The 27,543-nt window shown below is 44.5% G+C and overlaps 1 protein-coding gene across 5 annotated transcripts in view; it reads left to right on the forward strand.

Moving 5' to 3' along the window:
- emid1 (EMI domain containing 1) overlaps window positions 1–27,543 on the forward strand; it is an 80,970-nt gene that overhangs the window by 39,796 nt on the left and 13,631 nt on the right. For all 5 annotated transcript variants that reach the window (XR_009794763.1, XM_061818248.1, XM_061818247.1 and 2 more), the window contains 6 exons: window positions 17,841–17,927; window positions 18,013–18,074; window positions 18,164–18,269; window positions 20,000–20,044; window positions 20,126–20,233; window positions 24,371–24,475. Coding sequence is in view for 4 of the 5 variants with exons in the window: in XM_061818248.1 (XP_061674232.1) it covers window positions 17,841–17,927; window positions 18,013–18,074; window positions 18,164–18,269; window positions 20,000–20,044; window positions 20,126–20,233; window positions 24,371–24,475 (513 nt within the window). In the remaining variant the exon portion in view is untranslated. The remainder of the gene's footprint in view (window positions 1–17,840; window positions 17,928–18,012; window positions 18,075–18,163; window positions 18,270–19,999; window positions 20,045–20,125; window positions 20,234–24,370; window positions 24,476–27,543) is intronic.

The following is a 27,543-nucleotide window of genomic DNA, read 5'->3' on the forward strand; positions in this document are numbered from 1 at the left end:
GGGTGCGCACGACCTGTGTCGGCGTCTCGCATTTTGACCGCGGTGTTCTGTTGCGCGGTGCCACCTGAATGTTCCGCAAGCTGAGGCTGAAAAAGTCAAGTCATCTTTGATCCCACCCTGCGGCCCTGCGACCGAGTGGGCTCTAATTCCCCAAAGCCTTAAAAAAGACACAGAGGAATGCCTGGCGCACAGCACGCCATTCACTCAGGGATTAGACTGAGCTCAGCATCACACTCTCATTTGCTTCACTCACTCTCCCTGCATGGACTCATGTGGGCCTCTTTGGTGTGTCGGGGTACCTGAACGTAGCGGGTTGTCATAAACGTTTGAGGCTGTTATTCAGGTCAGAAACAGAAAAATGCCACTTTGACATACAGTGATGCCTCGGTTCTCGACCACAATCTGTTCCAGAAAAGGGTTCGGGAAGTGATTTGTTCGAAAACCGAATCGATGTTTCCCGTTACAATGAATGGAAAATGAAATAATGCGTTCCAAGCCTAAAAAAAATTGGCTTTTTAAAGAATGTTTTTAGCTTTTCTTGATAATAAACTGCATTGTGGAAAAATACATGTATAGTTTAAATACTTTATATAATAAAATAATTTAAGAAATATATGTATTTTTTGCTTAAAATGTACGCTTTAGTAGTAGAGTACGCTAAACTGGGAGTGAATTGCTGTATCTGTAGCTGCACGGCCCCCAGCCTTGTAATTTTTTTTTTTTTTTTTTAAACAAAAGTGCAGAATAACTTTAAACAAGCAACTTGCCTTCTTTGAAGTCATGATTGGGGGTTAATACCGTCGTCCTCGATAAGAAGAAAAACAACAGTCACTACCGGGACACGTCTGTGTATAGAGGCTGCGTTATACGGAATAACAAAAGTGCGCTGGTTGCGCCATGCGCGTTATGTCATTTCCGTGTTTTTTCTCAGGGGGGTGTTCGAATTGACAATAACAAAACGCGTCGTGGGTGGGTCAGCTGCTTGCGACGTGCATTATGTTATTTCCAGGTTTTTATGGGCGGAGCTGGAAATTCACAACAAAGCGGGTCGTGGGTCAGCTGGTCTATTATTTCCGGGTTTTGTCAGGGAGTTGGAGTACCGATTTTCGTTCGAAAACAGAAGCAAAAAAAATCTCGAAATTTTCATTCAAAAACGGGGACGTTCGTGAACCGAGGCTTTACTGTATTTTCACCTTCACTTCATGAAATGTTAATGCAATTGGAAGCAAACATATATAAAGCATATTTTGTATGATTTGTATATGAGAAGCTGTTTTCCAAAATGCTATGAATAAAGGCATGATTGCTTAGGTTTGATGTTAAACAACTTCTGGCTTAAAACCTGTTTGTGGGCAGGGTCCCATTTTTGGGACGTCATGATTTTCACCCATTACATCCTCCATTTTTTTTCCCTTTAATGAGCAAGGTCCTATTTTTTGGGACGAGATTATAAATTAGTAAAGTTATAATATAATTTAACCATAAACGAAAAATTTCCTTGATTGTGGCCTGTTAGGAGACCTTTATGTCAATAAGGCAAAAAAAAATTGCCACCCTGCCCATGAGTGAGTTAAACCGCATTAAACTGTCCAATATTGTTAATCTTTTCCCTTTCAAATGTTCTTCTGGCTGAACGGACAACAAATGTTATACAAAGCTGCCGCTGTTATAGCTGAAGGGAGGGAGGCGGTATCATTCCCAGTTACTCTTATCTATATATATTTTGTAAAAGAACGAGGCGGCACAACTCCTCAAGATAAATCACCCCATGACTTCGGAGTGACAAATGTTGAGCCTCGTAGCGTGTTCACATGTTGAAGAGTCATTCGGTTTCATATGGATTCATATGTCCCGTCTCTGATATTTTATAATCTCGTAAAAAGCAAAGCTATTCTTAGCAACTGCTCCTCCTTGTGGTTTTCTGATATGTTGTCTGAGCTTTCTATTTGGGGAAAGAATTGAAGCTGTCTAAATCAAAGCGCCTGCGTGTGTGTGCGCCAAGCTCATATGCACAACAATAAATATCACACGTCCTAAGCAAGGCCACAACAAAAGAGACCCCACAACACCCGCTTGCAGAATGTCGAACACGTAGACAGCCGCGCTTTGATCAGTCGGATTTTTATTGCTCGTAATGAACGCGCCAGTGTCGGTTGCTGCGGTGAGTGTACTTGGAAGTCCAGCTTCTGTAACTCTGTACGGATACATTTGCACAATGAATACAAATTCCATTTTTACATCTGTGCGTCAAATGAAAAGCGGCTGACGTTGGAGTTATTTCCACGTGTTCGAAGTATCGTTGGTTGCCTTGCTTTCTAAAATATTGCTGTTGCGCAAACAGAACTGAAATCGAGTGCTGCCATTAATTGTTCACACCCGGCGTTATACTGTAAATGTCATTTTGGGCGGAGTCATTTAATAAGGCCGGTAAATCAAATGTCCCCCCCCCACATCTGCAGTCTGACATCAATTTCAGAAAGTGTCGTTGAACATTTTTCATCCAGACAAATTCCAGAGCAGGGCCCAGTAACGGCCCGCGAGAACGATCCGAGGAGAATTTGGGTGTTAGGAGAAATGTTCCCGAGGTAAATGAAGTATCCAATCGTGGTGGAATTGGCCGGCGCGCTCCAAGAGAAGTTAAATCACAAGAAAAACAAAAAAAAGATGACACACATGCGCTGCTCGGAGTTCATTTGGAGCCATGCGTAGAGAAGCAGCAGGTTTGCGGTTTGTTATAAAAGCACAATTTATCATTTATTATATGATGCTAATGACTGCAGTTTGGCATCGGCAGTCGCAGTCACACAGTGGATGTGCTCAAAAAGCCGCCTGGTTGCCATGGATATGTCTGCGCGTTTGTCAAAGGGGACTCAAGTGTTCATATTGTTTACAGAGGTAGCTGTGGACAAACAGAGCTTATTAAAACTCCACTCTGACGTGTATATAATCTTACGCGTGTCATATTTGGAGGCGAATCTCTTTTGGCGGCTGTGGCCAACAGGAGACGTTGCGAGCGTTCAAAGCGGACGAGCGAACCCTGCCGGGGCGGACGTGTCCTTCAAACGCCGAAGGCCAACGATTCTCTCAGCCGCTTTCCCGAGCGCGGACGGCAGACGACGCGAGCCGTGCTCAGCTGAAGCTTTTTCGCTGATCGGGCCACGCTCGGCTACAGAGCTGGCGCGCTTGTTAACGTCTGCGAAGTAATTAGGGTCAGACGGAGAGGTCTGCTGGCCAGGAATTCGGCGGCACGGTTTGTTGCGAGCTGTTTCTCTTGCGGCGAGCTGGACCCTGCATGCCACATTTGATTTAGTCCTACTTGGGATTCTTTCTGTTTTCTTTTCTTTTTACCTCATCGGCTTTCTAGACCAGTTTTTCCCAGAGCCAAGGCACATATTTTACATAGAAGATCTCATGGCACGCCACCAAACAAACAAAAAACAATGAATGGATTAGTTAATTATGTCGTTGTCTTTTGCCATGTGGTGGAAGAGCAGGTAATTCCTCTGCCTGTCATAATTTTTGGCACAACACGACAAGCAGGTAGAAGAAAATAGAAACAATGGAATCCTCTAACAAAAGCTTTTCAAATTAAATGCACACGACTCTTGCATTGCTAATGCTAACACGCTCATGCTAGTACTAAGACAGGGATGCCTCAGACTTTTTTACCCCAAGATCTACTTTTCAAGCAGCCAGTCTCTCGCAAGCTACCGTCGATAGGTGTGTGGGTGGGTGTGTGTGTGTGTGTGTGTGTGTGTGGGGCAGTGATGCTCCCAATGTTATTTTATTAATGTTATGTGATATACTATACATCAATATATGTATATTTAAAATACAAAATTAGCTTTTTGTGCACTATATGGTCTGTGCTTTCATCCTGGATCGGGCTGTGCCAAGGTGGAATTTGAAAATGACACACCATCTCATCCTGCATTTTCTACTTTGGCTTCAGACCAGACCTTTCCCACTTGGAAAAGAGAAAATCTCGTCCAGTTTAACCACTTTTTCTTTGATTATTCACGTACTCTGACAGCCATTGCATCTTAAAACAACAGCATTTCTTTTTTTAACTTTCTCCATTAATATCGAGAGTAAACATAAGCAGCATGTCTAGCTCGTCTTTGCTCTACGTTGCCCAGACTGTTTCGCTAACTAAAGCAGCGGTGGTGGACGCTGTCATTATTTAACTCATTGATGGGCTGCGTAAGTACTGTAACATTTCTAATTATCAATGTACGTCTTTAAGAGTGGGGATGGGGGGGGAGCAGTAGTAAGGTAAACTAGGAAAAAGAAAGTGTGGCGGCTGCCTAAAAGAAACCAGTGGCTTCTTCTTTTCATTTTTTCATCGTATGTGATTTGTGCCATTGGATGTAACAGCAAGTCATCCCTCACTCATTGAATCACATTGCAAAATACATCAAACTGAATAGCTGTATGTTATACTTTCAATTTGCATTGGATTATTATTATTATTATTATTTTGGCACGCAACGCAGAATATCTGCAGAGACTGCATCAGCGGTGCACAATTGCGCAAAGAGAACATTAGCTGACGTCTTTTTTTTGGGGCGGGGGTGGCGGCAACGCCATCCCGCGATCAACCAAGACTGCCTCGGTCGCGATCGACGCATTGAGCACACCTGTGTTAAGATGACAAATGTTGTGGGTGATCGACCATCATTAATGACCCCCAAAGTCCATGATCCGGGTTGGCGATGGAGACGACTGAAACACTCGACTTAATGCAAGCCATCGAAATGATTTGTGTTCATTTTGTTATTTTGAGGTAAGATTTTTATCAGCACCCTGGTTTTTGCTTTTAACATTTTGAACCTGGACGTTTTCAAGTACAGACAGGGAAATACGATCTGCAACCTCGGAAAGAAAAATTGAGGTTATGGTTTGCTTTACGTTGGCGTTTCGTACAATCTATAACTACAACTGTCAAATAAATGCGGTGTCGTAAAACACGCAGTATCTCCCTCTGAGACTTAGTATAAAAAGGGCTAAAGATAATACTCTTTGTAAAGGTACCAGAAAGAACGATAACAAGAGACTTTAAAAAAAGCACCGGTGTAGCGAATACACGATCCACTGTAAAATCAGGGATTATTATTAACATTTTGGCTGTCCCGAAAGTTTTTTTTTTTTTTTCGTCAACTTTGGCCTGATTATCGCCTGTCAGATTTCCAGACTGTTTGTGTTTCTTTCGCCATTGAATTTCACAGCCAGATATGTCTGCGTTTTCCAGATGGCAGGACTAACGATGAATGATGAAATTATGAACCACTGTGAAAACAAGAACCGTTCTGGTGAAACACAACCAGCTACAGCAACATTAATTTATATAGTTCATTATTTTAGTCCCAGGGTGCAGCTCCAAGCAGCCCATCTAATATTTCATATTGTTTCTGTGCGTTTATGTTGGATGTCTTTTTCTGGTCTGTGGTGTTTTTCGAGCTGCTGGATGTTGGCCAGCTGTGGCAGTGTGTTGTGGACGGAGGATTCAAGGTTGTGGCGTGTTGCAAGTTTTTTTATACGTACAGAGAGGTCACCTGCGCTACAACCTCCTCCCTGCCACACCAAACCAGCGGTGGAGTGTGCGGTTTCTTGTTTTCGCTGCTTCCACTAGTGACGGCGGGATCAAAAGACGAGGGAAAAGGGTCTGGCATCATTGCCCAAGACCCCATGCATCCATTTTGAAAGAGACCGAGAGAGTGAGCCACCGAGCGAATGTTTGAGGTCTATCAGGGTCACCAGCGAGGGATTCTTCAGGTGTCTCTCGCTCTCTTAATATAAGTGAAGTGTGTGTGCCGTGTTGTCGGCCCGTCACATGTTTTTATTAGACGTGATCTTTTCAAGTGCAGGAAATATTTTAAGACTGTTGGATGGGCTGGTGGAGCCCGTCCCACCGCATTCAAACTGAACTTTGCAGTTCTACAGATGTGCCCACTGCTAATTTTAGCGGATATACATAAACCGCACTTTTGTTTGCTTGCATGGCATTTAGGAAATAGTTTCTGTGTCACTGACTGCGGGTAAGACGGTGACAGCAGCAAATGCAATTTCTTTATTACAAGAAAAATAATAATCCACTGAAGATTCTTGGATTTGATGTAAACACCAGAGTCACTACGTCTTCTTTTTCTTTCGGCTTTTTCCATCTTTTTCCATCCTATCTTGTGCATCCTCCTCTCTAACACCCACTGTCCTCATGTCCTCCCTTACAACATCCATCAACCTTTTCTTTGGTCTTCCTCTCACACTCTCTTCCTTGGCAGCTCCATCCTCAGCACCCTTCCACCAATATACTCACTCTCTTGCCTCTGGACATGTTCAAACCATCGAAGTCTGCTCTCTCTAACCTTGTCTCCAAAATATCCCAACTTTGGCTGTCCCTCTAATGAGCTCATTTCTAATCCTATCCAACCTGCTCACTCCAAGCGAGAACCTCAACATCTTCATTTCTGCCACCTCCAGTTCTGCTTCCTGTTGTTTCTTCAATTGCACCGTCTCTAATCCGTACATCATGGCCGGCCTCACCACTGTTTTATAAACTTTACCCTTCATCCTAGCGGAGACTCTTCTCTCACATAGAACACCAGACACCTTCCGCCAACTGTTCCATCCCGCTGGGACCTGTTTCTTCACTTCCTTCCCATGCTCTCCATTGCTCTGTAATGTTGACCCCGAGTATTTGAAGTCGTCCACCCTCGCAATCTCTTATCTACTGCAAACAGGAAGGGGCTTAGCGCGGATCCTTGATGCAGTCCCACCTCAACCTTAAATTCTTCTGACACACCTATGGCACATCTCAGCACTGTCTTATAAACTTTGCCCTTCATCCTAGCGGGGACTCTTCTGTTACATAGAACACCAGACACCTTCCGCCAACTGTTCCACCCCGCTTGGACCTGTTTCTTCACTTCCTTACCACGCTCTCCATTGCTCTATTGTTGACCCCGAGTATTTGAAGTCATCCACCCTCGCTATCTCTTCTCCCTGGACCTTCATTCTTCCTCCTCCGCCCCTCTCATTCATGCACATCTATTCTGTTTTACTTTGGCTAATCTTCATTCCTCTCCTTTCCAGTGCGTACCTCCATCTTTCCAATTGTTCTTCCGCCTGCTCCCTGCTTTCACCAGAGTCACCACTGTGGCTTTTTAGTGCTGTAATGGGCATACCAGACCAGTATGCTTGGTGTTTTCGCAAAGAAAAAAGTTCGTCTGAGTCTTATCCAAAAATGTTTTTTAAAAACTGTTCATCTGTTTCTGTTTAGAAGTTACAGTGGTACCTTGACCTGTGCCACAGTCACTGTTACACTTTCAGCGATTTATTGAACAGGACAAATGGTCAAACAAATACAAAATAAAAACACTCTTGGGGAGCAAGGAGCTGATGCTGAGACCGAAGTAATCCCATAGTAAACAACTCAACCTCTTAAAGGCACACATCCACATCAACACACAACTGTGTGTAAGAGACATGCATTCGACTGATTGCACTTAATAAGCCCAATGTACTTTATTTCTTTACATTCTCTTTTACGATGTTTTATTGTGGTTTTATATTTAAAATTTTACTATCAAGAAAGTTAGTGTCTGGAAACTGCCCACTCATGTTTTCATGTAAACAACAAATCAGTTGTCTGAGCATTGCCAAGCAAATCCGTCAGGCCAAGTGTCAGAAATGCAAGAAGGGCGCTAACCCGTCATTATCAAAAGCTTTTAACAAAGTCGGACAAGGTCAGCGAGCGCTCAACGTTTTGAACAGAAATGAGGACATTGAATTGAGATTTTTAGAGGCAAATTTCAGCTGCCTCACACTGGTCCGACATATTTGCATGTGAATTATTATAGAACATGTATTTTGGAAATTAGCTGTACTTGTAATTTAGAGCAAATCATTGGGTGCTGACACGAGGCGTGGTGTAGGACCCAAGTGTACCACACTGAACCACCAGAATTATTGGAAATGACTTGAATATCAACTGTGACGAGTCACTTCAAAACCTGGATACAGAGCTTTTAACTTCACAGTCAAGATGGCCAGACTTAGAAGATTGGGCCAAAGTCATGTAATGCTCCGTAATCCACAGGTAGCAGGTCCAGCGATGCTCACACTTCATTGTTGTTTTAATCTCCAATTTAAAGAGACCAGGACGGGGAAACCCGGACTTCGTCGTCAAAAAGCTGCGGGGACAGAAAAACAAATGTGCGAAGGCAGAACTTGCGGTCGGAGGCAGAAAGCAGAGAGGAGTCACATTGATGTTTTGGACCGTCTTGCATGGATGAGTGTCGAACAATCTGACAAAGCCAAAAGTATGTGGGTGTGGCTGACTGACTGTGACAGGTCGAATCAATTTGTTTAGCAGACCCTACACTGATCATTTATCACCCCAAAGTTTCAGGCTTCAAAAGAAAGCTGTTGTCATATGAACGAAACATCCAAAACCAGACCAATTTCTGTCCGTTTTTAGTTCAAATGGTGTCACGAGACAACATAAAAGTGTCATTTAGAAATACAGGCACACTCCGTTTTCCTACGATTAGTATCATTTGGGGGTATTCTCGTCCATCTGGGCTAAAGCTCTACGGGGCGTTTTTCCCTGATGAAACTCTCCGCTGAGGAAGTGGGAGAATTAGGAGGGAGGGGGGGGGAGATTTATGGAAGGCATACCCCGCAGCTCCTGTCTGCGAGTGCCAACGGGATCTCGTGTCTGTAAGCCAAACAAGCGTGCCTGTCAGCAGCCACCCCGCCAGTCTGACCACCGGGATTGGCGCTGCTCTGTAATTACACATCGCAGCCTGCTGGTGGGAGGGGGGGGGGGGGGGGCGAGAGCCTGTCAGTCCCGTCGGTATTACGAAATACGTGAGTTGGGGAAAAACTGCGAGCGATGGGGAAGAGAGAGCGAGAGGGAAGGTGAGGTGAAGACAACTCTGTCTGGGATGAGGTGAGAAACCTCCTCCTTCCGGTGACAGATTATAGACTGTTTGCGTTTGAGCACATCTGCATGGGCTGGACCCCTGCGAAAATTGTCCCATAAGAAGCGGGAAAACTCACTTATTCAATAGCCCAGAATAGCATCACAATTGCTCTGTCCTGAAAGATACATGCTTGAAACACAAACATATTAAAACACACTTTTTAAACATAAACGCATTTAATCACAACCCAAATTGCAAGTACGAAGGGTATAGGAAATACAGTGGTGCCTCGGTTCTCGAACACAACCCGTTCCAGAAGGCCGTTCGAAAACCGAAGCGTGTTTTCCAATTACAATGAATGGAAAATTAAATAATGCGTTCCGAGCCTAAAAAAATATTTTTAAAGCATTTTTTCTAGCTTTTCCGGAAAATAAACTGCATAGTAGAAATACATGTATAGTTTAACTTTCCTTTTTTCAGCACCAGCAAGTTCTACTTGCCTTCTTTGGAGCTATGATCGGGGGTTAATATTGCTCAATTGGAAGAAAAAAAGTCACCACCGGGACCGCGTGCAGAAGAGTGTGTGGGTCAACTGTTTGCGTCGCGCACGTTACGTCGTTTCCAGTTTTTTCAGGGGTGCGTTCAAAAGCACAATAACAAATCGGCGTGGGTCAGCCGGTCGGGGCGTTCGAATGCCGATTTTCGTTCAAAAACCAAAGCAAAAAAAAAAAAATCTCTTAATTTTCGTTTGAAAACCGATTCGTCCAAAAACAGACGTTCGAAAACCGAGGTACCGCTGTACCGCACATATTGTGCCTTTAAGATTCGGTTTCTATTGTGTGACATCGGTGAGTCTGTGTGTGAGTGTCTGAATGTGAGCGGTGGCCACCAGCAGCTCCTATGTAAATATCCTCATTGTGTTTGTTTTTCGCTATTCTCCTTATGTGGACTAAATATCTGGGGAGTACTGTATGCCACCCACAAAAAAACAGGATTATTATCATACCTGTACTTTGGAGTGATGTAAAACTTCAGAGAGGCTAATCAAATCTGAGGTTCATAGCTTTTGTCAAGGTTAAGTTGATTGCGAATGCAAACAAGGTGTGCAGGTGTACCTCATTTTGAGGAATTATTTCTATCCTTGAGCATCCTTGTTACCAGACGCTGCCTTGGCCCAAGTGTCTGTGCCGGTTGATGAGGTGAGACGCGTGTGGTGGGACGGGGAACCTCTCTGGCCCGCCGTGCTCTCGCCTCAAGGTCCCGGCGGCTTCCTTCGCAACACCCCTCCCCCTCACACTTGCAAAGCAGAATATACGCAGACGGGCCAGCCGTCATGTGCACTTGTTTTCAAACACGACTTCAACACGAGGTATCAGTTTAGTTTTAACTTTTCTTTTCCTTAGGGAACAACCACATAATGCGGCCACACTTGGCCCTCACCTGTAATTGGTGCGAAGTCTTTCCGGTGGGTGGGCTTGCACCTTTTCTCTGACTAAGAGGAGGTGGAGTTGCACTTGTGGAGGGAATGGGGACAATGAAGTGTGACAGTCACTTCATTCACAAAATGTGTGATCATGGAAAAACACAATAAACACTCGAGTTCAGATGCAGGTTTGCAACGTGCAGAGCAGTTCGACAGAGCTGGAAAATATTTGGCATATAGTTTTGAGAATGATGCGGATCACAGCAAATTCAAAATTCCTTTTAGAGAGAAACTGTTCTCTAGAGCTCGTGCACGTGACGTCACCGTTTTCACGGCGCCACATTGCCGGTCAAACAGAGCTGCTCGACATCGTGGGGGACGTTGACCCGGAGCAGAATATTCACAATCCCCGAGACCTGTTGTGGTGTCGGTTGTCACAACAGACTAGACAGATCTTCAAAGAGATCATTCTATAGATTACCAGCTGAAAAGACTACAAAATATAAATTTTGGTAATTAAACATGATGGATGGTGCCCGACCAAATACACACGCCTGTGTAGCGATCTCTTCATTTCAGGTAGGAATTATTCTTTTAAATCTCAAATTACCGAGAAGTATTTATAATGCCAAGTTGGCTCATTTGAGAACAATGTGTATAAAATTAAAAAAAATGTCTGTCGCATAGGTTTACAGAGGTTAACATTTGGCTGCAATACGCTTCCGTGTATGGAGGAGACGACTCCGTGTCCTAAATTTTTTTTCCCAACCATAGTTAATGAATGCGAGTTTGTGTAAAACCAGGGGTCATTTATTTCAATATTGGTATTTGTATTGAAAAAATCTGAGTGGCTCCATCACTATGTGGGATTTATTCTTGACTGAGAACTGATCCAGCAATGAAGTATTTGTATGCGTCCAGACTTTTCTACGCTTTCAAACTCTTATGTGTAAATATCGACGACTTACTCACCAGATGCACGTGTAGATCCAGTTGTCCAAGACAAGCGGAAGCAAATTAACAGTCCAATTTCTTATCGGCGAAAAAATTGACTTCGGTATGAAATATGGGTCCTCTATGCAAGTGTCTCAAATTTTTCCACGTACCTTCATTTATTATCACCTTCTAAATGTTTAACGGTATCGGACAAAACTCTGGATATCGTGCTGTAAGACATATTTTCGTTTCGTCTCAACGTAATTCACTTTCAACAATGCTTTGTTGGACCTGCAATATGGAATATGGTGATGTCACATGATTTTATGACATAGGAGCACGAGCTCTATTGCAATGTATAGATATTTCCTCTTTATTTTATTAATTATTAAAAGCACCAAATGTCTAGAGAGAGTCTTTGCCTGAAGCTGTTGAAAATCTATCAGGAGGGCTGTACTAGGACTCAGTATTAACAAAAACTGGATTCCGTGGATGCTTTATAGTGTGATAAAGCTGTTTTAAGACACTTGCCATGGATAGCGTAAATGCCTTGGAGCGGTGCGACAGACGTTAAGCTTCTCACAGAGTGGCTCGACGGCAGCCAGGACACAAAAACGTCTTGCCAGGCAGCCGTTTTGCCATGCTGCTCCAATGTCAGTTGACGAGCCATGCAAAGGGAAGGATTCTGACCAAAAGAAAAAGGAACGAAGTGTAGAGTAACGTTTGAAACACATTATATACAAAAATACAAATAAAGTAAACATTTACTGTATTTTCCGCACTATAAGGCGCACCTAAAAGCTTTTCATTTTCTCAAAAGCCGACGGTGCGCCTTATAATCCGCTGCGCCTTATATATGGATCAATATTGAGCCTTTAGTGCAGCTCCATCTAATGGATGCATAACGTAACCCCAGCCTCTACTGTAGCGTCTATTATATGCGCCTTACCTATGAAAAAAATTTAATATAGGCCATGCATTGAAAGTGCGCCTTATAGTGCGGAAAATAGGGTACGAATATTACAGTAATCTCTCAGTGCAGCAGTACACAACTTGAAACAAAGCTGAACAAGATAAGGTACTTTTTCTCCCTTTAAAGGTCAAGTGTCATCCCTATAAACATTCTAAAATAGATATTGTGATGAAAAATACATATAACATCAATGGCTATACGAAAAAATCATCCATGCGCAAAGTTGCAGAAGTGTCTTTCTACGACATCCAAGTGGTCGGCATATTGGCTGCATTTACTGTCCGTGACATCACCCAGACATTCGCCAATGAAAACACGCATTGCACCCTACTATGCACGCACTTACACGCCCCTTCTGACACGGAAGCTCTTTTCGAAAAAGAGAACATCACACAACCGAGTGAAGTTACCGGGGCAATATTTCAATATAATATAGTATATAATATATATATATATATATATATATAAATACAATATAGAATGTTTCGAGGCATATTGAGATGATATGCGATCACGGCCAAACCGCCTCCCCGTGCGATCCACTTCCGCGGCGGAGATGAGCCATCGCGACTCGTCACAGCCGGCCGGTGTGGCTCAATTTCGGCACCGAGGTGGCTTATTACGGAGCCGAGCCGTGCTGCTTTAGGGGGTTGTTCATAGCCGCCGCAGTACTTGATGAACAACACCGTTGAGCTGGGGCGCTTTACTGCGTTGTCGCCGCACGCGGCTGAGTGAGGCTTGTCGGCTGCGTTCTTAAGAGCTGCCTCCGTCCGCAAGCCCGACTCGGTGGCTCATTTTCGGCGGCGTGGTGGCTTATAATGGAGCCGCCGCCGTCCGCGAGCCCGAAGTGCAGCCTGACGCCGCCCGACCCGCACATCGACACATTTCGTTTGCGGTTCTTTTGTTACATTATGAGAGACCGATTACGGGGTCCGCCCCAAGCTATAATTTTTTTTTAGTAGCTGTATACACACCTACCTGTCATTTGGAACCCACGAATCTCTCGTCCTCTGCAGCCGTGCAATCCATTTTTCACGACGAACCGGGTCTCTTGCAAACATATGAAGGTAAATCCATCCTCCCGAGTGTTCTAACAATCTCCAGCAATGCAACGAGCTGGCATTTTGGCTAACACGAAGGAACAACGAGGAGGTAAAACTCATGGAAACAAACGAGTCCACTTGAGGGCGGGTCTGTCTTTCACGTCACTTCCTGCTTTTTCTCGAAAACAAATCCCTCGAGAGGATTTTCATGGCGGGAGTTACAATAAGCTGTATACGTCAAAATCATGTTTTGTGGTGGAAAAAAAACACACGGGCCCATCGTGGTTGCCGTTTTTTTCATTAATAACATGCTAAAAATCATCAATTTCATGACAGTGGCCCTTTAAAAACAGCCGATACAAAATGTCTGCTAAGCGTACGTATACTGTAGACTGCAAAGTTACTTCGATTGGCCTGACTCATCCCAGTTGCAGGAGTTGTGCTCTCGGTGATGTGCGCGTGCATGTGTGTGTTTGTGCAGCAGAAGTGCAATTCATCCTGTCCGAGGGTGTGCAGAGACGGGGACAAAACACCCACAGTGCTCGCTAATGATCCTGCAGTGCTGAGCTCAGCTATTTGAGCAGACAGAGATGGATCAGGAACTTTACACTCTGCTGTGTCTGCGAGCTGCGTGTGCATGTTCATTGTCGCACGTGCACACAGTTTCTTTGAGCGAAACTTAAAAACAACCCAGGATAATTATTTATTTGGAAAAATATACATTTCTGAATGCAGCAAATAAAATGGGATGTTTTTGGACACATTGTCTGCTGGGATATGAAATACAGCACAGAAAAGCCAACCTGACCTTTTCACAGTAACTGAGTGTTGATGTCATCAAATCTGGTGTAGCTGTGGATAAAGTTGCGATCCTTTCACCCCAAACTAAAGGACACTCGGTCCATTTTCATCATCCTCCATCAACCAGGAAGTAGACTACATCCGAAAAGACGCCATTTCAGTTGTTCGGATTCTTACCATTTCGTTCTTTTAGCCGTTTAAGCTCAGAGGTTTCATATTTGCCGTGACAAGGTCAGCGCTCGTCGTCGGCGTTTTTCACACAATGAAACGAGAAAGTAATTGCGTGAAAGTTCTATTTTGAAAGAGGTGCACGTGTGGCTCGGGAGGTCTATTAGTAAGATTCTGGCTAAACGATTCGCCAGCCCTGTCTGACCTTCACCCTCAACTACACGCGTGACGTAAGGCAGCCCGCGGGCAGACTCATGACTTTTTAATAAGCCCTCTGAGGTTTGATAAATGAGGCGAGAGGAGATATTTGCCGAAATAAACCTTGCTGCGTCTTCACTCGTTGATACAATAAACGGTACCGGTTCGCGGGTCACATTGGATATCGCCGTGATTGCATGCTACTCTGAGTTTTACAGCAGAGGAAGAGATCATTCAAATCATGTTTGCAAACAAATGACAAAAGACAGCATGTGCAGTCGAGTGGAACGACACCCGGAGCCGAGCTCGCGACGGCCTCCGACCTAACTGAACTCTTCAGTTTTTGGTATTTCTTCAATGAATGGCTCGAACCAACTCAGTCATTAGTGCCCAGGGCACCGCGAGGGAAAGAGTTCAAATATATTCACACGTTTATTTGGCAAGGTTGGGGCAATTAGCCCATTGAGAAGCAAAAACCGAATGTCACTGAAAAGGCATCCTGGGGTTGTTTTACTGGTGTTGGTCCTCATGTGGAGCTTCAGTGTTCCTGAAAAGATTTATTTCAACTTTGAAGATAAGACAGAGTCCTTGTGCCAAATCCAGTTTAGGAGTTGTAACCGTAACCTATATGTGGGCGGGGAAATGGAAGCGTTAACTCAAGAGATGGAGAAGAGGGTGATGCATACATTTCCAGCGCAAAGCCCATTTTTGGTAATTAAAAGCAGCCATCATTTGTTAATAAACACAGCGCTACACACTACGCAGTGCAATACTGCAGAATGTCGAACGCGTCCAAGTTTGTGTTTGCATTGACTGCTCCCCGGTTGACATTGCTATCCAAACATCGAAGGGGTTGCCGCATTTTCCACATCTTATGCTGCCTAAATCTGCCTTACTTATAATCCTCAGAAAAAAATACCCACAACCCAAAATACTAAAATCAGAAGCGTGGTGTGAGGAAAGCGCTTCACTTTCTTACCACCACCATCCAGTTTTTGGTGTAATCATCTCAAAATCACAAAGGTTTTTGTTTTTTTTCTCCAACGGAACAGATAGCCCTCATTTTCATCTCCTGGCTTTGCACTAGCGAGAGATACAGAAGATTGCAAAATGTGAAATTACAGTAAGCACTACGTTGCTCGGTTTCAGCAAATGGCGATGCCCTATGGGGTCCCTCAAGGGTCAGTTCTTGGACCTCTCCTGTTCAGCCTGTAGATGTTACCCTTGGGTCAAATTCTTCAAAACTTTAAATTTGACTATATTTAGCAGTGTCTCCAGATGACTACAGTTCAATTGAGGTATTGTGCCACTGTCTAAATCAGATAATTAACTGGATAAGCCAAAATTATCTTCAAGTAAATCACAACAAAACTGAGACAATTGTTTTTGGCAATAAAGAAAAAAGAATTGCTGTTAGTAAACACCTGGACTCTCTATCTTCAAAAACCAAAGACCAAGTCCGAAACCTTGGGGTTCTGATTGATTCCGACCTGACTTTCAACAATCCATATCAAATCAATCCCAAAAACTGCCTTCTACCACCTCAAAAACATATTGAGAGTGAAGTCTTGTATGTGTCAAGCAGACCAGGAAAAGCTCATCCATTCTTTTATCTCAAGTGGACTTGACTACTGTAATGGTCTTCTGACTGGACTCCCCAAAAAGAGTATGAAACAGCTGCAACTCATTCAGAATGTTGCAGCTCGCGTTCTAACCAAATCAAAGCGGTCAGAGCCTAGAACTCCAATCCTAAAGTCCTCGCACTGGCTTCCAGTCAGCTTTAGAATAGATTTAGAATAGAAAGTTCTGCTGACCCCTGCTTTAAACATTTCAAGTGGAGACGGCTGCTGGTGGCAGAATCCGAGGAAGTACTACTTCCTGGTCGCTAATGAGGTGCTCAGCCCAACCACACGTTTGGAGGAGGAGCACCTGGTCTGAGCAGATCCAGACCAAAAATGGACAAAGGAGTTGGGAAGCACCACAAAGCCCTTTGGAAACCTCCAGCAATCACAAACACCAAACTCCCGTACTTCATAAAATGAAGGCAGGACACAATGTGAGCTGATTGCCTTTGCACAAAGAAGCGATTGTTTACATTTGCTCCCGCGGCTTCCCGATGCTCAACTGATGACTCTAAACAAGGAACAATGCAGAAAGGAAAACGCAGGCTGCAGACAGTTGTCGCTTTCTAAAGCAGCAGAGGACAAAAATAGCAGTTGTCATAATCTTTAGTTCATCCCCAACAACGTATAAACACGCACACAACACACAATATCCAAAGAGAAGGTAAATTACATCTGTTTTATCGACACGTCACTGACTGCTTGCCCAAATTGAAGTTTATTTTAAAATGACTGTACGTTTGTTGCTTCAATTCAATGGATGTGGTGCTGCTCCTTCTTGCTTCCCTGCCTTGACCACGTAGGGCCACTATAATACAGACATGCGGCTATACAACGGGGACGGCCACAGCTCCTCAATAAGATGCAGTAATACTTGTCGTTCTGCTAGAGGATAAAGACTAAATTCCTTTGAGCATTGTTATATTGTCTGTCTACATGCATTGCTCAAGCCTTTGTGTTCAAATATCTGTTACATCCATTCATCCATTTTCTGAGCCGCTTATCCCCACGAGGGACGCGGGAGTGTTGGAGCCTAGCGCAGCTGTCATCGGGCATGAGCTCAATGGGCAAAAGTTTTGGGACAGTGTGAGTCCACTTTTCCAATAAATACATGTTCTTGTTCTGATGTCATACGGATGTCGTTGTAATGTCTTTCTGATGTCAGCCATCTTTTGGAATAAGTGTGGCAAAAACAAGCCCATGAAGAAAATCTAAACAAAGACATGGTTAAGACTGATTTCAGAGCACTATATTAAACTAATAATCATGCTCAAATTTTGTATGCTAGCAGTTAACTCGGTAATTCCAGGCATGTGAGAAACGCGAGACTCTGGAAAGTTTGATTGTGGAGGACAATGAGAATCCAGATTGGATTGGATCCAGATTGGAAGGAGAGTACTTAAAAACGCAAAAAAAAAAAACCCTTCCGTTTACACTAAGCGAATGATTCATGTGGAAAACTGAGATCGGGGTCACACGTGTGTGGGGACACTGGAAGAGGGAGGTCAATTCTCGTCACTATATAACAATCCTAAGGACTCATGCCGTGGTGAGGCCCAACATTAAAAAAACAAACCCAAAAAAGTCCCGTGTATGTTTGCATTGGACTTTTGATCGTAACACCATTAACACCGGTTTATTTCTCAAGTAATCAGGACTTAAAAATCAAAAGGACTTGAAACCATCCACATCAGAGTCGATTATGATACTACAACAAGTGACATCACCCTTTGTGATTATCTCCTCCAGATGCTGGGAAAAAGGGGGCTCAAGAGGCGGTAAGGAAAGCGTCCACGCTGCGTCGCCCACCTGCACGCGTAGGGGAGACCCTTTCATGTAAGACCCGTCGTGTGGTAAGACTCGGATGGTCCAAAAATATACCCCGTGGCTGGAAATGACTTTTTTTTTTTCTGTTTTCTAGCCTGTCTCAACTGCAGTCGTATGACGGCAATGAATGACAGGCTGAGCTCGCTCGAAGCAAAAGTTTGTGGACTCGTGCAAGGTCAACTTTTTGAAGTGTGTGTGAGTAAAATGTGTTTGATTGCGCTCCTTTTAATCTCTCCCGTCACCAGGTCCAGTTACTCACAGCCTTGCCCTCCATATCCCAGCGGTCTAGAGGGAAAGTTACACCTGAGAGCGCCTTACTGTTGGGGGCTGCCGGTGAGCGTGGACCTCCCGGTAAGCATAATGTGCAGTCTTCCGTGAAGAGCTGTAATCACAGATTATTGATCCTTGAAATATGTGAAAGTTCACCCGTTTAAAAATCACTCACAACCCATATTTCGCTCCCTCTACCTGCTCACATGTGCACTTATTATATATCCTGTTTCCTCCTTTCGATACACACTCATTTGCTCCAGTGTGACAAAGAGAGTCATTTGAGGTGCACGTTTACACAGCTCAAGGCGAGCACTTCACCTCTTCTTTCCTGGACTCGAGCCGAGACCTGGCTGCTGCAAAACAATTGAACCTATGAACCCTTCCGCAACGAACGTTAACACGGCCTAGACACGAGGAACGTTCGCCACATTTCAAGAGTTCCTCACATCAGATTACCGTAATTTCCGGCCTACAGGGCGCACGTGATTATAAACCTCACCCGGTACGTTTGTTAAGGAAATACCATTTGGTACATACATAAGCCACATCTGTGTAAAAGCTGTAAGTGCCCACATTGAAACCCACATTTAAACATGTGATATTTACAGAGAAAAATTGTCCACAGAAAGAGTTTTCAGTTTTAATACCTTATCTTATCTTAACTTAGCAACAACATGGTAGGATGAACAGCGCTGGTAAAAAAAAAAAAAACAACAAAAAACATAAAGGTACAAAAAAAAAAAACGGCTGTGGCGGCTACACATTAGCAACACGGTAGCACACCACTAACGGGGCCGGTTTAAAAAAAAAAAAAAACATACCGTATTTTCTGCACTATAAGGTGCACTGCATTATAAGGCACATCTTCAATGCCTATTCTAAAACTTTTTTCATATATAATGCGCACCGTATAATAAGGCACATAGAATAGATGCTACAGTAGAGGCTGGGGTTACTTTAAGCATCCATTAGATGGAGCCGCACTAAAGGCTCGATAATGATCCATATATAAGGCGCACTGTTAGCTTTTGAGAAAATTAAAGGCTTTCAGGTGTGCCTCATAGTGCGGAAAATACGGTACCTAAATCACTGAGATGCGGGAGTAACACATCAGCAACACGCTAGCATGGTGCTAACAAGGCCGGTTGAAAAAAAAAAAAACATACCGGTCAAAATCACTGAGACAGCAGTAACACATCAGCAACACGCTAGCACAGTGCTAACGCTAGGACGGCGCTAACAGGGCCGGTTAAAAAAAAAAAACATACGGCGAAAAATCACTGAGACACAGCAGTAGCAGATCAGCAACATGCTAGCACAGAACTAACAGGGCCGGTTTAAAAAAAATAAAAACATACCTAAATGACTGAGACGCGGCAGTAACACATCAGCAACGCGCTAGCACAACGCTAACGCGAGCGCAGCACTAACGGCCGGTTAAAAAAAAAAAAAACAATACATACCGGTAAGTCACTTCCTCGGCACATATATTCCACCGGTCTCACTCTTGCCTCGAGTGCCCCCTTGCGGCGGTTGAAAAAAAAAATGCACAATTTAGCCGCATCACCGCATAAGCCGCAGGGTTGAAAGTGCGTGAAAAAAGCCGCGGCTTATAGGCTGGAAATTACGGTCATAACTATAAATTCACCAAATGTGTTTGGATTTCAAAAGCAGTATGTCACAGTTCACTTGAAACATTAAGAAGACGAAAGCTCGCAGTTATAGCGACAATTAGCCTTTCGAATGTAACTGGATTGAGCTTGGGGGAGGTTATTAACAGCAAACTCAATTAAGTCCTTCTATTGCAGGTCCTCAGGGTGAAAAGGGCCACGATGGTCTTCCAGGCACAGATGGTAATTTCCGCTCCCAGTTGATTGAAAAACCCAAATCATATCGCGCGTATGATTGCTGATGACTTATCTTTGGGCTCGAAGGGAAAGCGGGATCTCGAGGCTTGCCGGGCCCCGTTGGACCTCGGGGTGAAGCGGGCGCAAGGGGGCCAGCCGGAAGCCCCGGTTTGAAGGGAACCTCGGGACCCGCAGGTCAGACTCCAACTCCAAACCACCACACAATCAGGATTTTGAGCTGATTTTAAACTTTGTTCCCTATTTGTGCAATGTGGAGCGAGAGAGTGTACATATTTCTTGCCTCTCGACTTTTTGAGGCATCCGATTGCCTCACGCTTAACCAAACACTTGAGGAAACAACGCTGAGCCACGAGATCCATTTTTGGGGGTGTTTGTCTTTCACTTAATCCACTCGGTCAACCCAAAAGCAGCTCCAGCTGTAACTGGGAGAGCGTTCCGGACATTTTGTCTGCCGACTTCCTGAATCTGGACCATTAGTTTCATTTCATTTGGAGGTATGAAATAGTGCTTTTTTTTTTTTTTTTTTTTTAATAGCCGTGAAAAGTCTCGACTACTTGTAAAGTCAACTCGCGCCAACATGTGTGAGCTGCACCAAACGGAGTCGGAACGGAGGAATAAAAGCTGCTCGGTGTATTCAGACGCCGAATAAATCAACCGTAGGAAAAAGTAAATTCGCAGGCAGCTGCGACTTGAATGATAACAAAGCAAATCGTGGCGCATGCGTGTCATCGCATCTGCTCTCGACGCGCGCTGTTATTTCTCCGCTCCGGATCGTGGAGGCCTCTGAAATGTGGATGACCCGTCTTCTGAACCTGCTGCTGGGTAACCAACCACCAGACGTTGACCTTTTTTATTTTTTTTTTTTTCATACTGTATACACAAATCTCCGGTCTTTATACTTTCCATGTGTCTGTGATGTTATTGTTTTTCTTTCTTCATTACTTCATAGCCATCCAAAAGCCGTTACAAATTCTATCCAAAGCCGTACTTTTCTCGTTGTACTTGTTTTTTTTAGAAAGATAAACATGGACCGGCGCCGCGGTGGGATCAGTTGGTAAAGCGTTGGCCTCGCAATTCTGAGGACCCGGGTTCGAATCCCGGCCCCGCGCCTGTGTGGAGTTTGCACGTTCTCCACCGTGCCTGCGTGGGTTTTCTCCGGGTGGGCACTCCGGTTTCCTCCCACATCCCAAAAAAACCTGCAAAATTAATTTAAATTGACCCTAGGTGTGATCGTGAGTGCGGCTGTTTGTCTCGACGGGCCCCCCGATTGGCTGGCAACCCGTTCCGCCTCCTGCCTGACAAGACAACTGTTGAAAGCCGAGGAGTCATGTGGACATTTCAATTACTTTTCACCAAATAGTAAAAGAAAAGAAGAAGAAAACATTTTTTTTGGAGGGGGGACAAGGGGGGGGTCTTTAAAATTGTAACTATGAGTCTAGCCTTGGCGGCACGGTGGTTCAGCTGATAAAGAGTTGGCCTCGCAGCTCTGAGGACCCGGGTTCGAATCCTGGCCCCGCCTGTGTGGAGTTTGCACATTCTACACCGTGCCTGTGTGGGTTTTTTTCTGGGTGGGCACTCCCAAAAACATGTGACATTAATTGGCCACTCTAAATTGCCCGGAGGTGTGTGTGATCGTGAGTGCGGCTGTTTGTCTCGACGTGCCCCTGCGATTGGCTGGCAACCCGTTCCGGCTCCTGCCCGTTAACAGCTAGGATAGGCTCCAGCACTCCCTGTGACCCTTGTGAGGATAAGTGGCAATGGAAATGGATGGATAAACATGGAGTGTGACCAATATAATATAAAGACAATTTTAAGAGAGGTTCATGGGGAAAAAAATAAATTGAACCTTGTCGTTATAGATTATAGTGATAGACGCAAAGATGCTTGAAATATGTATTTTTTGACATCATATCTGGTCCAGTTAAGTGGCTCATTTGTATCATTATGCTACATTAGCACTCAGACCTCCCTTCCATTCTCCTAAATCACCAGAGTTGCTTACGCTCACAACTTTTAAGTGAAAATGACCTACACTGGTGTCAAATTAGCGTTGTAATAACATTACCTTGCAAAGTAATAATTCTCAGGCTGCGCCTGTCAGTCGTCGTCAGGTGAGTTGCCGCAGGAACGAGAAGTGGCCACATTACGTCTTAAGTCCAAACAATGATGTCAGACGCCGTTATAGTACCGCTGCACGGCGGGGGGAATACGCTACCTCTGATTGGGCCGTGCAAGCTGATCCGTGTTTAAATGTGAGTCGGTGTCTGTAAAACTTCATTGCGTAGAAAATTGTGTTTATTTGAGTTTCGTTTTGGGACCGTCCTTTTGTTAATTACGGGGAAAACCCGAGTCAGTCGTGTACACCTTGGCAAGACATTGGCGCAATCGTGCACCAACCAGAAATTTAATGTTAGCTCCTCCGCTTAAACTCATTTGTGTTTCTATGTAAAGATTGATGAGGGCATGATGGTCGGGACAACTTAGGAAAAGTAAAACCTGCAGTTGTGTGTTTAGTAGTGACACTAGCTCTGCCGCGTCAGCATTTTTGTTGAATAATATTTGACATCTTGTTCATGTATCATCGAAACGCAATATGGGGGGAAATGAATCAAGTGTGCGGCAATACAGTAGATTAGTGGTTCACAATCCTGAGTTCAGGATCAGAATCAGAAACAGGTTTAATGGCCGAGCGTGGAAGGAATTTGTCTCCGACATTCAGAACAAGGAACAAACAAAACTAACAAGAACGAAGGATAAGAGACGTTCAGTTAAGAGGAACTATATTATTCCTTATAAGAGTCACAGATGTGAACAGTTAAGATTATGCAGATCGCCTTACCCGTTCGCGGTTCCCGTTATTGACCCAGTGCAATGACAACGATCTGAGGACCATTTTCTTCGAAATATTAACTTTTCTGAGCACCCGTTACTGACAACCAGCATTGCTTGTGGGACAATATGGCGGCTGGGGCGTGTCAAGACATTGCGGCTATCTGATTGGCTATTATTGCATGAGTGATTGACAGGTCGGAAAGGTCCATCGTGCAAAGGGAACTCCTATGTGGGGTTTGCATGCTGCTTGCACGGGTTTTCGCTGTGGTTCTCCTATATTCCAAAAGCATGTTAGGTTAATAAGATATTTTAAATTGTCCATAGATGGAAACGTTACGGTGTGTCCTGCGATTGGCTGGTGACCAGTACAAGGTGTATGTGGCGTCATGCCCAAAGTCAACTGGAATAGACTCCAAGTCACCCAAAAAGTCAACATTGACAATGTTTTTTCTAATTCACTATGACATTAAAATGTTCCTTGCAGTTGAGAAAAATTGCTCAATGAGAAGAACACTAAATCTCAGTGGCGGCACAGTGGATCACCTGGAAAGTGTTGTTGTCTCACAGTTCTGAGGTCCCAGGTTTGATCCCGGCCCCACCTGTGTGGAGTTTGCATGTTCTCGCCATGCCTGTGTGGGTTTTCTCCGGGCACTCCGGTGTCCTCCCACATCCCAAAAACATGCAACATTAATCAGACACTCTAAATTGCCCGTAGGTATGATTGTGACTGCGACTGTTTGTCTCGATGTGCCCTGCGATTAGCTGGCAACTAGTTCAGGATATACCCTGCCTCCTGCCCGTTGACAGCTGGGATAGGCTCCAGGACTCCCCGCGATCCTTGTGAGGATAAGCAGCTAAGAAGATGAATGGATAGATCTAAGTGTACAGACGTCAAATATATGTGACTCATAATATAACTGTCCTTGTGAAATTCAGTTAACCTTCCAACCATCCATCCATCCATCCATTTCCTTTGCCACTTATCCTCACGAAGACAACAGTCGCACTCACAATCACACACCTAGGGGCAATTTAGAGTGTCCAATAGTGTTGCATGTATTTGGGATGGGGAAGGAAACCGTAGTGCCCGGAGAAAAACCACGCAGGCACGGGGAGAACATGCATACTCCACACAAGCGGGGCCGGGATCGAACCCGCGTCCAAAGAACTGTGAGGCCAACACTTTACCAGCTGCTCCACCGAGCGCAACCTAACAATGTAAATTGATTGGGTTGCTGATTTCCTTTTTTGCCAGCCAACATGACCCAGAGGATTTTTTACCATGACAAAAATTGTTCTATTTACAACAGTGCCACCTGTGGGTCTGATGAAGTACAACAAGATGTACATGTGAAGCAAAAGCACCACCTCTTATGTCCTCTTTGACTCTAAAGCTGTTTTTATTTTCACATCCGATCCTCAGCATGTATCATTTTTTATCAATATTTCAATTTATTTTTACATGCTTTCTCCTCTCAGGCCCCCGGGGCCCCCCAGGACTCCCAGGAGAGAGGGGCCTACCAGGTCCTCCCGGGCCTCCGGGACCGTCTGCCCACGTCGGTGCCCGCATCCCAGCGCCAGACAGTAAGAGCCCATCAGAAACACTCCCCGCAGCGCAGGCTCCAGACACAATTTATTCCATGACGCTGTTTGATTTCCAATGAAATCATGGAATTTGATCCAAAATTGCACGTTTGGACTAGTCAAGGTGCCCTCATTTACACGATGAGCTTGTCGTTAAACCTGGCTCCGGCTCACCCACGCACATTATCACGCTCTTTCTAACAATGTGCTTGCCAACGTTTGTTCTTAAACAGGGTAAAGGATGCTCGATGAAAGTGAAAGTAGAATGGTAGATCCCAAAGAACCGAAAGAGGAAGGAAATGGTCCACCTTCTAATTTGAAGACTTTCTAAAAGGCTTTTTAAAGGTCAAGTGTCATCCCTGTAAACATTCTAAAATAGATATTGAAATGAAAAATACATAGAACATTATTCACTTCAATGTCTGTACGAAAAAAATAAATATGAGCCAAGAGCGATCATCCGTGCGCAAAGTTGCGCAAGTGTCATTCGGCATCCAAGCGGTCGCCATATTGGTCACATCTCCTGCCCGTGAGGTCACCCCGGACATTCGCCAATGAAAACACGCTGTGCATCCTAACAATGAGAGACGAACACGCCCCTTCTGACATGGAAGCTCTTTTCGAAGAAGTCAACATCCCAACAACTGAGTGAAACGTCTGGGCCAATATTACCAGATTGTTTTGAGCTTTACTTAGATGATATCTGGATCACGGCCAAACCACCTCCCCGCCCAATCCACCTCCATGCGGCGATGAAGAAAACAACGCCACCCGCGAGCGACGACGACGCTGCGGCCAAACCGCCTCCCCATACGATCCACTTCCGCGGCGGGGATGAGGCACCGCGGCCTGGCGCCGCAACAAGCCACCCCGGTTGACAAGGCTTGTCGACAAAGCCGGTGGCGATTCACAAGGCCTGCAGAGGCCGGCCTTCAGCGGCTGCTGCACGGAAGCCTTCCGATGCACACATTTAGGACCGATTACTTACGGATTTTTATTATTTTTTTTTTTTAGTAGCTGTTTACACCTACCTGTCATTTGGAACCCACGAAGCTCTCGTCCTTTGCACCCGTGCAATCCATTTTTCACGACAAACCGGGTCTTTTGGAAAAGTATGAAGAGCGAATCCATCCTCTCGAGCGTTCGAGGAATATCCAGCAATGCAACGAGCCGGCATTTCATAACACGAAGGAACAAAGAGCTATCTTCTCGTTGGTAAAACTAACGGAAACAAACGAGTCCACTTACGGGCGGGTCTGTCCTTTACGTCACTTCCTGCTTCTTGTCGAAAACAAATCCCTCGAGAGGAGTTTCATAGCGGGAGTTACAAAAAGGCATATCCGTCAAAATCGTGTTTTGAGGTGAAAAAACGGATGGGTCATTACCGGCTGTCGTTTTTTCATTAATATACTAAGAATCGTCCATTTCATGACAGTGGACCTTTAAGGTCAACTTACTGCACTTTCGCTCCGTGCCAAATAGAACAGACTCAAAAAGCAGGAGAGGTTGCGAGTTTGACTCAGACTTTACGTGCGGCGATGAGAACCTGTCCGCCTCCGACGTCACCCTACTGCTTCCAGATGTGGGCTCCTCACTCCGCTCAAGGTCACTGGGTCGGCACCTTTTATTTGTTGATTCACGATTTTAAAAAATTGAAAGTACTGATTTGTCAGCGTGAGCTTCCTTTTGTAGGTATTAGGGTTGGCACGATGAGACCGGGAGCCGTCTTCTTTTCACATCAAAGTAACAGCGGGGAATGTCGGGACGGGAAGGCGGGCGGACTGCTCCGTCCTGACCCTACTTGGGAAAACACCCGTTTATTTGTCTTGTATGTATCCACGAGGGGGGTTAAATGTCCCTCGTGCCTGGCCAGTGGCGCTTCAAACTTGCACGCGGAGTGTTGCGAATGAAGACGAGCGCCGTAGAATACAAAGAGCACATGAGAAGACAGCCATGCAGCGCCGCGGCTGGCCCGGTTTGCGATGTCTAACTCAATTGGAGACCCGCAGTGATTTTTCAGCTGGATGATGTTTCCTGTCATCATTCCCCTGCTCGTCTTTCTCCCTGAAGTAAAAAACGACACGCTTCTTCTCGCTCATACTTTCTTGTCCTTTTTGGTCCGGTCTGTGCCGTTCCACAAAGCAAGATACTTTTTTTGAAAATAAATCTAGATGAGTGATTAACTGTTCTCGGATACATTAGTATTTGGTATTTGCGTTCTTATACCAGGAATGAGTTTTTTTCAGCTGAAAATGTCATTTTTGTGAAACGTGTAAATCCATTTAGAAAATTGGGGGGGGGGGGGGGGGGGGGCAACGGCCAGCATCTTATCGGCAACGCTGGTTGTGAAATTAGTCACAGCTGTGATAGCGGAAAACGGCATTGCTATCTGTTTGCGTTATATTTGGTATTTATAATAACGACAACATTCCGATTTTCTGAAGCATTCCGGCGGTGTTTCGTCGGTATTTTCACTCCGATGTTAACATTTCATAGAGAAGCATTCTGTTTACTGCGGCATAGTTATAACTTATAGACATAGGTACGTATATTTTATCGAGCGGTCTGCACGTTTGCCAGTATTGCGAAAGTCTCAGAGCGAAGAGATGAAGATCGCGCCAGGGAAATTGATAAAAATCACGGGGTAAAAAAAAAAAAATATTTCAGATGGGCATGGCTTGAAAAAAAGTGTAACTGCAGATAGGAACGAAAACGGTATCAACACGTCTAACCGAACACGTACAAAAAGTGGATGTTTCCGGCAAAGTGCTGTGCACTCTTTATTCCGATAAGAGCAAAAAATATCCAGAACCATATCTAAACCAGGAAACACAAAGGTAAGTTGGACGTAAATTTCTTAAATATTGTATAATTGACATCTGGTAATACGATTAGGCCCATCTGTAGCACTGGCCCTGGAGATCACGCATTTTATCGCTCCCTTTTATATGTACATATATAAACAAATTTCACTCAAGTCTACATTTTTATGTCTGGCAAAATTATTTTGGTTGTTTGGGCTCATATTTTAGGTTTTCAAAATATTATGATTGCCCTGTATTTACACT

Source organism: Syngnathoides biaculeatus, chromosome 4, assembly GCF_019802595.1.
Source record: "Syngnathoides biaculeatus isolate LvHL_M chromosome 4, ASM1980259v1, whole genome shotgun sequence".
NCBI classification, from domain to species: domain Eukaryota; kingdom Metazoa; phylum Chordata; class Actinopteri; order Syngnathiformes; family Syngnathidae; genus Syngnathoides; species Syngnathoides biaculeatus.